General features: G+C 36.8%; 2 protein-coding genes across 2 annotated transcripts; one reads left to right on the top strand and one right to left on the bottom strand.

Moving 5' to 3' along the window:
- Positions 1-1709: 1709 nt before the first annotated feature.
- LOC128679749 (uncharacterized protein) lies at positions 1710-10789 on the bottom strand. Its single transcript, XM_053762165.2, has 10 exons — positions 10566-10789; positions 10269-10459; positions 9482-9620; positions 8961-9142; positions 6289-6507; positions 5329-5478; positions 4630-4768; positions 3658-4081; positions 3028-3234; positions 1710-2599 (listed from the first exon to the last, which is right to left on the bottom strand). Exons 1-10 carry the CDS (start codon positions 10633-10635, stop codon positions 1732-1734), a joined length of 2589 nt encoding a protein of 862 aa, XP_053618140.1. The 5' UTR covers positions 10636-10789; the 3' UTR covers positions 1710-1731.
- LOC128679750 (uncharacterized) lies at positions 6697-8614 on the top strand. Its single transcript, XM_053762167.2, has 2 exons — positions 6697-7699; positions 7836-8614. The coding sequence occupies exons 1-2, from the start codon at positions 6985-6987 to the stop codon at positions 8525-8527; spliced, it is 1407 nt and encodes a 468-aa protein (XP_053618142.1). The 5' UTR covers positions 6697-6984; the 3' UTR covers positions 8528-8614.
- Positions 10790-10924: the final 135 nt, after the last annotated feature.

Below are 10924 nucleotides of genomic sequence, written 5' to 3'. Positions count from 1 at the left end.
CTTACTGATTATATTATTTAATATTATTTATTTGAATACGGCCCTACTTCATCGAATGACGCATGCGTACCAACCTTGAAAACAAAAAATAGTGTACAAACTATTTTATATTTATCTCTGTCGCACTTTGCTATTACAGTATAGTTTATTTCTTTTTAACCAACAGTTTTCGTCGGTTTTCTTCGCAGGTTTTCATATTATCCTTGTCCTTCGCATTTAAATTATATATCGGTGTCCCTTTCGATTTGACTTTATTATCGATACCAGCGACACCTCCATCATGTTATATAAACGCTGTCCATTGCATGCTTACTAAAAATGTTTTCTAATTATTTCTTTTAAAAGCAGAAATGAACAATAAATATGCAATAAACTTTTAGACGATGGTATCAATTTTTATGCATAGTATACACTGAATATTCCTTGTCTACGTAGACTAGATTTGTTCGACGGCTAGACTAGATCTAAAATAATGTTCTAGAACTAAAATTACTATCAGTATGCATACTTCGTGAAGTACCTATGTAGGTAGTTATCATAATTATTACGTAGAACAAGGTCGAGCGGGAACAGCTTTCGAAGATTTTCCCGCCATTAGTAACCAACCTTGTCGTATTCTGACCGCCTACACATAAATTGTGTAACAATCGAATGTTTGTATACAAATAGATTGAGTAGTTTTACTAAAAAACGTCTGAGTAAGTACATTGAACTTACAATATTTTGTTATTTTCCTATAAATTATATAACAGAGATGTTTAATGGCCATTTACGTCCGGGCGGAAACTGATGGGCGGGATGTTTGCTAAGCCACAGATTAGACAATAATACTTCCAGTGGCCAAGCAAAACAAACAGCTTCCAGGCTGTGCTCCGTAAAAGAGCGTCTTCCCTGTGGTCACGGGTAAAGTGCAGTACCAAACCAGCACACTCACTTCTGAGAGTGATCTGAGATAAAGTGGACAGCCCAACCCTGAAATATTGGACTTATTTACATTTATTGTAATAAGTTACAACTTGTAAATCTCCTACTAACAAAATAGGGACTCCTATTTAGTTGTGTACAGTCTGAAATAAATTCATTCATCCATATGCCCAAGCCACAGACCTGTAAACAATTATGCCTAGTTTATGCCCATCTCCTGTTATCTAATCCATATCTAATCGGTACATTTCACTTTGAAAACATAGGTACAGTCTAACTAAATAGAAATAAAAGTAGGATATAGACCAGTTGAAGATATATAGACCATAAATGAAAGATGGTATAGACAAAAATATCTACAATAGGTAACAATGTTAATGCCATGGATTTAATAAGTACTTCGTAGTACCTACTAATTCCATGGTTCGTGCCTAATCATTAGCGAGGAACATCTGATGTATGTTACTGATAATCCTCTTTATTTATACAGAGAGCTCAGTAAGGCAACAAGTGACCCTCACTCGGGTAGCCTCGCACAACGAATTTCCATTGCGAAATGCTACCTGTGTGATGGGCACTTTGCCTAAGTATTTATTTAGAAATATTTATGAGTTAGATGGTTTTTAGTAATAATAGACAAACCGCATTTCTCAAAAACCCAATAAAAGTTAGACAAACGGCTTACTATCTCCTTATAGCATCTATAAAATAATATAAAAAGACAAGTATAGTTGATGAAAGGACCTTGCCTTGATCTCGTGCAGTTGTAATTAAATAAAACAATGTTTTGATTTTAACATATTTCTATTACCTATCCTTTTTCTTATGTTTAGATTTTTTATGCTTATGTTTTTTACTTTTTTTCTTCTTTTGTTTTTTCGACTTTGCGTCCTTAGCTTCCACCCAAGAGTCGGCGCTAGAAGAGTCCACGTCTATTGGGTCCGTTTGTTTCTCATTTTTACTCCTAAACATTGGTCTAAAATTATCCGTAAATACGCAACTCTCTTCTAGTCTTTTCTTAAGGTTTTCAGGAATTTTCGGCCCATACTCTTCACTTTCAGCACTTGGTTTTTCAATATTTACAGAGTCTTCTGTGCTAGCAACACTGACTGGGTCTTTGGCGTCATCAGGTTTTTTATTATCAGTATTTCTTTTCCAAGAGTTTATTTCATCGAAATCAATATTAGCGAAAATGCCTCTTGGTGGTGACGTGTTTCGTTCTACATTTTTAGGTTTCTCTATGAAATCGATCGTGTCACTTTTTTCTCCACTTTTGTAGGGAACTTCCTCATCTTCGCTGTCGCTTAGGAAAATCGATTTGTACAGATCCATTTTGTCGAATTTCTCAATGGTTTCAGTAACTTCGGTGCCTTTTTCCTTGTTATTTAAATCTTTTTCTGATTCTTTCAAAAATAAATCTGCTACGGTCATTCTTTTGTTAAAACTTGTATCTGAAACGCTCGTTGAAGCAACAACTTTGCCCTTTTCGTTATTTTCATTTACATTTTTAACTTGCGGAACTTTTTGTATGGTTTTTGGTTCAACATTTATAGATTTTGATCCGCTGAATTGTGTTTGTTCTTTAGCGAAGCTATCTTTGTCGTGAACCGAAGATTCGAGGTAGGAAAATACGGAGTAGGACACCTTCGGTTTGTCTTCTTTTTTCTGTTCTGATCTGCAAAATATGGCATTGTTAATTTTTTATTATGAGCATATGACCCTTGAATAGAACAACTCCATATCCATGGATGTCGTACGAGACGACTAAGGGACATATAGGCTTTGACAGCGAGGATTGACATCAAGCCGGCGCTCAGTTGTACTATAACAGTCGAATCTTGAAAATGTTAGGTTTATTTTTAAGCTGACTTCGGAATTCGCGGCGTCACAGCCATGAATTCAAACGGTAATACGCCACGAGAGAGAAAATTTAATAAAAGTGGACGTTTGTTAGGTACTCTTCTCGTTATATTCTAAAGATGTATTTTGATTAATTTTGGATAAAAATCATACTGACAAAATAAAATTTTGCAAAGCACACAAGTTTATATGGAATATTACACATAGGGAAGATCCTACAATCCTACTAAAGTGTATATTTACCGGTTTCCCCCAATCTCAGGGACGTTAAACCTCTTGGAGACCAACGGATCCGGTCTCCAGTCGGCCTCGCGCCTCGTCATGACGCCGTACACGCCTCGCGAGGCGGCCTCGACCATCTCCTTCGAGGCGAGGCCGTAATTATTACTGCTTTTGGCTACAGCTATCAATGGATTCGTGCTATCATCGGGCTGAGATGCGTGGGTGAATCTGTGAATAAATATTGTTTTTTTTTTAAAAGAATGAATCGAAATATATTTCTGGTACATATAAATGACACTTTACAATTTTATGAAACACCAACTGCACCCCGGAGCTTCGTTCCCGTGGGAATTTTGGGATAAAAAGTAGATTTGCATTTTGGTGCAATTTATATGTTTCATAACTAATTTATAAATGCGAAAGTTATTGTGAGGATATATATATATATGTTTATTTCTCTGTCAGGCAAAAACTACTGGACGGATTGTTATGAAATTATAACCTGGAATAACACATAGGGTACTTTTTATCCCGAAATTACCACTGGAGCGACACCTCGGAGCGCTAACTGCGCTGTCGCTCCGTATTATTAAATTATATAAATCAAAAGATAAAGTATTATATAAATCAAAAGATGAAGTGGTAACATACCTATCATTCATAATGCCAGTCAAAGGTTTATACAACTTGGCAGCCTGTTCAAATTCCACTATCTCTCTCTCCCTCTCCCACTCAAGTAATCTATCCACATCGCTATCTCCCTCTCTCATATACGCCTCCTTATCCCTCAAAAACAGCTCGTACCGCGCCTGTTTCTTTGGGTTACTCATAAAAGGTCTAAAAACCTTATTGATTTCTTTGCCAGAATCTTTTATTGATATGAAATTTAATTCTCTTTCTCCTTCTTTCTCTGCGTTCGATACGAAATTCACGTTTCTGCCGAGTAGTTGTGCTATTGGGTCCGTTTTTGGGGTTTCACTTGAGGGGGGTACAATAGGGGTTGGGTGGAGTTTGAGGGGTGTTTCGCCTAGGAGTGCGCCTCTCGCTTCGGCTGACAGCTCGTGCCGACCTAGACCTGGAAAATATTAAACCTTTTGTACTAAACTATTTTTTTTAATAAACTCTTCAAGCAAGCAACGTACAGCTTAGTCGTCAAGAAAGTAAGGAAACGGATTTTTAACAAACTAATTTTTTTTTGCCATTGCAATACCAGTATCACTAGCATTGGGTTCGTCGTTCCAAAATTAAAATACCAATGCCATTGATATACTAAATTACGTTTATTGGTTCGTGGTTCCACTGGCTCTGACTAGTAGAAATACAGACTATATATAGATTTAAGTCTCGTGGTCTCTCCCATTTAATTCTTCATTATTATTATATTTTTTTCAGTTTTTGCTATTATAATTACAATAAATTGATAAAATGTGATGTTTGTGGTAGTGTGCGGTGTTAAATCGAAAAACGGTGGTCACCAAAATCCGTTGAAACATCTGTGGCCAAACTGTATTATAGAAAACTATATTTTCTGCTAAATTTCTTTAACTATAGTGTGGCATAATCTGTCAAAATATATTTTAAACCAATTGATAAAAATTGACGAAGCGCGTTAAGTGGTCTTACCCTGATCCCTCTGAGGCACATCGGAGGGCTGGAACCTGGTCCTGCGAGCGGCGGCGACGAACTCGCGCGGCGGGGGGGGGGGCGCGTGCGCGGCCGGCGGCGGCGGCGGCTTCACGGCCTTCACAAATCCTTCTAGCACCTAAAAAACTCACTCCACTTAGGATTATATATATCAGTCATTATGATATCAAAAATTTACTTAAAACTAGTCGTAATGTCGATTTCCAAAGGTGAAGAAACTGCGCAGTAAACCTCACTTTTATTGTATATAAATATTCTATTTAAAAAAAAAAGAAAACCACGACATGTTCGTGTATAAATTAACAATTTTCCTACAAGTATATGTATAGTTAAACAAATAAGACGATCATATTTTAGTGATCGCCTATTAAAAACATATCCACTTCGATACAATAAAAATACATTTTTTCACCAATATAATCATGATGTCAAAATTTCATGTCAAATTGGAGTACTACCTAAGTGTTAATATGAAAGTAGTGATAAATAATCCGCCATATTGATTTCATAATGCCTATACATATAATACCACTAGACACTGTATACAACAAACATCCACGAATCCTGAAAACATAAAACTCCTTTTTTGTGCAGTCGCGTAATAAACAGGAGAATTGGCTACTATAAGCATTTAGATAAAGGATTGGCTACTTTAATATTTTCAGACAAATCACTTACATTAACACCCTGTTTGATAGGCTTCTTCTTCTTCTCTTTGGAAGGTCCTCCGAGCTCAAAATCGTAGTGGGTCATGTCCTCAGTCGCGTATATATCTTCGTCTTCCGCTTCGAATGCGCCCACGCCGAACGCTTGACCACGTATTGACACCTGGTACATAAGTAATTTTTCATTGACGACGTTGATGGCGCAGTGGTAAAGTGCTTGCCTCTGAACCGAGAGGTCCCGGGTTCGATTCCCGGTCGGGTCATGATGGAAAATGATCTTTTTCTGATTGGCCCGGGTCTTGGATGTTTATCTATATATGTATTTGTTATAAAATATAATATCGTTGAGTTAGTATCCCATAACACAAGTCTCGAACTTACTTTGGGGCTAGCTCAATCTGTGTGATTTGTCCCGTATATATTTATTTATTTATTTATTTATTCATTTAAATTTAATCGACAAAAATTACTGTGACATACGGACATGACGAAACTATAAGGGTTCAATTTTTTCCATTTGGCTACGGAATTCTAATTACTATTGAATAGAAAACGTACGTAAATTAAACATAGAATGATATTGAAATAAATGAAAATTAAAACAAATTTTGGAAACGCAAATCCATACTAATATTATAAAGAAAGATTTATAGTTTTGTTTGTAATTAAACTCAAAAACTACTGGATCGGTTTTGATGAAATTTGGCATAGAGATAGGCGAAACCTTCAGGAGTGACATAGGTTGACTTATTATGGTTTTCAGAAAACTAAGACAAGCTAGCATACGAAAATGAGATTAAACATACATCACAGATTCCATACAACTTTGCGATTAATTACTTTGCGATTAATTTCACAAGAGAAGAAATTTTACAACACTTAATCTACCCCTTAGTATGAGATGGAAATAACACATTTCTCTTTCTGATATATGAAAAAAACAAAAGATTTCTATAGTTATCACCTAACTCACCTTCTTTCCTTTATCCTTCATGACCAAATGACTCTTGGAACTTCCTGCATTATATTCTCCAATCAAATTGCCAAGAACCGAATGCCTGCTAAGTCCGGAGTACCCAAGACCGAAGCGGTCGACTTTACGGCTCAGGATATAAGGCTCATAGTCGTCTGGCGCGAACAGTGCCTCGATGTCGTAGTCCGAATCGCTGTCTTCTGAAGACTGTTGCTGGTTCTAGAGATTATAAAGAAATTTATTAGCGAATATTAGAAAATTATGTTAAATATCTATTATGATTTATTTATTAAATAATATATATAACTTTCTAAAAAAAATCTAGTGTCACATGTCTATAAACTTTTTGGAATACATTATCAAAATTGTAGTAAAAACTGCATAAAAATCCATATTATGGTTTAAAAAAATATATATATACTACTCCACCAAAACAATTAGGCGCATGACAGGAATGCGGTTTCGGCGCCCGTACCTCGTCTCACCTCCCCGCGCTCTCCCTAGTGACGCGCAGTCGTGTACTCGCGCTCTGCAGTTACACCACGTGCTTTCGCGCCTCCTAAAATTTTCGTTGTCAGTTGGGTTTTTGTTGAGTTTGTGTTGTTAATTTTTGTTAAATAATTGTTATTAATTCATTCTGTGTTGTTTAAAAGTCCCGTGTTGTTTTTGTTGTTGATATTTTTTGTTAACCTCATAATGGGTAGGAAAAAAACTATCCGTGGGTCCGAAAGGACAATGATATTAAAAGTATTACATTTTTTTGAGGAAGAAAAGTTGCATGGAATAGCTATTCCAATATCTCAAGTGGAAAAGCGAGTGTGTACGGCTACTGGCATTAGTCGACGCACATTGGCCAGAATAAAAAACGAGGAAAAAGAAGTTTTGGAGAAACTAAGGCTTTCACCACAGCCGGGTACGTCAAGCGAAGCCCCAACAGAGACAGTCAAATTACCCACTCCAGGGAAAAAGCGAAAACAAAAGAAAAAGCTGGAAATTGATGACTTCATGATTTGTGCAATTAAAACAAAAATTGAAAGCTTTTATGACGTGTACAAAGAAGTGCCTACATTGAAAAAAATTTTAAACGTTGTTAAGAGAGATCTTAACTTTCCTGGTCAAAGAGAGACCCTGCGAAAAATTATAACAGAAAGTTTGGGATTTAAATTCAAAAAGTGCTCCAAAAAACGAGACGTGCTCATAGAAAGACCTGAAATAGCAGCGTGGCGTGCACGTTACTTAAGAAGATTAAAAGAAAACGACGACTTGGGCCCGGAAAAAAAACCTGTTATTTTTACCGATGAAACATGGGTCCACTCGCATTACACTGTCAACAAGTGTTGGCAAAGTCAAACGGTCCCAGGCATAAGAAAAAACGATAGTGCTGGCCAACGCTGGATAATCGTTCACGCAGGTAATACCCAATGAGCTGTCTTATTAGGGTTCCATATAATTAATATTTCTGCACGTACGTGATATTCTACTTTAATAATTTAACTATTGTTCATGTCACTACACTGTTTATTAATGTTTATATCTTTGTATTTCAGGAGGAGAGACTGGGTTCGTCGAAGGTGCAGACTTATTATACAAATGTAAAAGTAGTAAAGGGGATTACCACGACGAAATGGACACAGAAAACTACACGAAATGGTTAACCGAAAAACTAATTCCAAATTTGCCACCTAACAGTATTGTTGTCATAGACAACGCGCCCTACCACAGCAAGCAATTAAATAAGCCTCCTACTATGGCCGCTCGTAAACAAGACATGCAGAATTGGCTGAGCGAGAGAAACATTACGTTTGACCCGCGAATGACAAAGGCTGAGTTGAATTATATTATAATTCGCAACCGACCGGAAAAAGAATATTTAGTGGACAAACTTTTAGAGGAGAGCGGTCACGAAGTCCTCAGACTTCCACCATATCAATGTGACCTCAATCCTATTGAGTACATTTGGAACCTGGTCAAACAAAGAGTCGCCGACAAGAATGTCGATCAGTCAGAGAGACAAATCGAAAAACTAGCCAGGGAAGCCATACAATCAATAACGCAAGACGATTGGAAAAAAGAAATTAATCACGTGGACCGGTTACGGAAGGCGTACTGGGAAAAGCAAGGTTTAGAAGACGCAAGAGAGTTAGTCATAAATGTAAATGACGACAGCGATGACAGTGATTTGGAATCACATTCAGATTTTGAAAGAATGTCAGGGATTGAAGAATTAGATTCTGATTAGAACAATTTTTCAAATTATTCCAATAAATAAAGTACATTTAATCAATTAGGAGTTTTATTATTTCCTTTGCACACACAGTTCTCTGTTCCCAAAATAAATAAAGTATAGTTATAATATACACATACTAAGTTGTATTCACAATAGTTACTTACCAGTTTCATACTAGGTATCAGCGAGTCTCGAATATTCCCCTCCCTAGCTACAGTGACGCCATGTTTGCCATGTGCCTAATTGTTTTGGTGGAGTAGTAATAATTAAATATAAATAATGCCATTTGAGTGACTAAACACACACATGCTCACAAGTATATATGGTAGGAAACACAGTAAGACTACATTAAAATTAAAATAACTAATATAAGAAAGCTTGGAATAACAGATGGTGGACGATTTTGTTTAATACTTTGTAGCGGTGATTATTCCAAGATCCCCACCTCTCTAACATCCTTGGGCATGTAACAACCGTACACCTTATGTCTCTGCTTGTCTCTCTTTTTCTCCTCTCTAGTCACTCTATCTCCGGTCCCCTGCCCGGGCCGCCAGCCCATGGCCCGCAGCATGCGGACCGCGGCTGTCTCGTGCACCGCCCTCACTAGTTGCTCTAGTACTGGCTCCCCTGGGAATTATTCAATACTAGATGATTTCTGCAGCTCCGTCCATGGAAAAATGTTATACAAATTTTAACCCCGTAATGTTTTCTGGGCGTGGATATTTGGAAAAAAGTAGCTTTAACTATATGCAAACAATATTTTAATGTGGTTTAGCTGTATAAGAAAGTGTGCCAGACTTTCGCATTTCATTTTAGTATTGATTTCTCATAGCAACAATCTACTAGAATTTCAGAAGTGACTGCTGCATAGACAAAAAACAAACCCAAACCAACAGAACAACAAGACAGAACACAAACCAACAGGCTACCAGTCAGTAAGCAAAGTGTTGCTAGGTGCTAGCTTACCAGGGATAGGTCCATCATGGTATCTCTGCTGTCTCAGCCGCTTCTGTCCAGAGAACTCACTGTGTGTTTGCATGTGACGCGGGGCTATGCCAAACTCACTGCGGTCCTCTTCATCCATAAAGTCCTCTGGTCTTTGACTCTGAAGTTAACATATAATTTCCCGTGGGTAAAATTAGTTGATACATTAAATTCAAATTAAAATGTTAATCTTCATACATTGCATTGTTACATATAAAAAAGCTGGTTTGTATAGTGCTAAATTTAATCTTTTGTCTATCAAGAACTTCTAAATGGGATGGTCTAATTATTAACATTCTATTTAGAAGTTCGATTTAATTCAAGAAAAAGAAAAAGTCAAATTAATCTCATATGGATTGCAATAAATCCTCATGTGTTAGGGTATAATGTTCTTGCTCAAATGTAGAATCATACCTAATATCATAATTTGATGACATACAATAATTACAATTAGAAATAAATATAAATAACTAAAGGCTAACTCAGTCTGTGTGTTATATCCACACAGATTGAGTTAGCCCCAAAGTAAGTTCAAGGCATGCATTATGGGATATTATATTTTATAACTACATTCTCCATCTTGACCTGACTGGAGATACAAACTCCAGCGTAGCAGTCCAGCATAATAACTATGGTTAGACTACAGAGAATTGTACTCAAATCTAGGAAACCAGTGAGCTACAGATTAAAAACTAATACTAGACTTTATAATTATAAACTACTAACTCTATAAAATATATATGAAATTGGAATATTGTCTAATACTCACAGAAACCTGTGCTTTGTCCCCGCGTGAGCTTTTGAACGTCGCCGGCGTCCACCCCTCGGGCGTGCCCACACTGTTCCCGAACCCCGCTGAGAAGCCTCCGGTGAATGCGCCATGGAATCTCCTGCGCCCATGAGCATCTACTGCGTACTGGTCAGTCTGCTGTTGATACTTGCGTTTCGATGGAATTTCATCTAAAATGCGTCAATCACAATTGGATGGGAGGACAGAAAATGGAGGAGGTCTCAAGACCTATATTAAAAGGAGATATTAATAAATCAGAATAATATAATAGTGTACCTTCTTCGTAAGGTTCCAATGGAGTCCCATAACGTATTGTATTTTCGTCGTCAGAACCAGAGTCACTCATGTTTATTACAAATTTATTTTTCTCCGTATCAATTTACTTAACTTAGCAATTGATGAAAATTTTCGTCATTATAATTACATTTTACAAAAACAAATAACACACTCACACACGGCGATACATCGAAAAAGTTATTCGTCAGCTAGTTGACACACTAGATATTCAATGATTGACAGTGACAACAAGATTTAGTACTTATATTTTTCTTAGAAATAATTTTGGCGACAGGATAAAGTTCTACACGGTGTGTTGGCAAAATCGTCTTTCATTACCTATACTATTTTATTTATAG

Source organism: Plodia interpunctella, chromosome 22, assembly GCF_027563975.2.
Source record: "Plodia interpunctella isolate USDA-ARS_2022_Savannah chromosome 22, ilPloInte3.2, whole genome shotgun sequence".
Classification (NCBI taxonomy): domain Eukaryota; kingdom Metazoa; phylum Arthropoda; class Insecta; order Lepidoptera; family Pyralidae; genus Plodia; species Plodia interpunctella.
This window is presented reverse-complemented; position numbering and strand designations above follow the sequence as displayed.

Excerpts from the sequence above, each read along its gene's own strand:
- LOC128679749 (XM_053762165.2), bottom strand. The coding sequence starts at position 10,635 with ATGAGTGACTCTGGTTCTGACGACGAAAATACAATACGTTATGGGACT. Across the intron at positions 6,508-8,960 it reads TGCCCAAGGATGTTAGAGAG|AACCAGCAACAGTCTTCAGA; the intron begins GTGGGGATCTTG and ends TATAATCTCTAG. Across the intron at positions 2,600-3,027 it reads CCTGAGATTGGGGGAAACCG|ATCAGAACAGAAAAAAGAAG; the intron begins GTAAATATACAC and ends CATATTTTGCAG.
- LOC128679750 (XM_053762167.2), top strand. The coding sequence starts at position 6,985 with ATGGGTAGGAAAAAAACTATCCGTGGGTCCGAAAGGACAATGATATTA. Across the intron at positions 7,700-7,835 it reads CTGGATAATCGTTCACGCAG|GAGGAGAGACTGGGTTCGTC; the intron begins GTAATACCCAAT and ends TTTGTATTTCAG.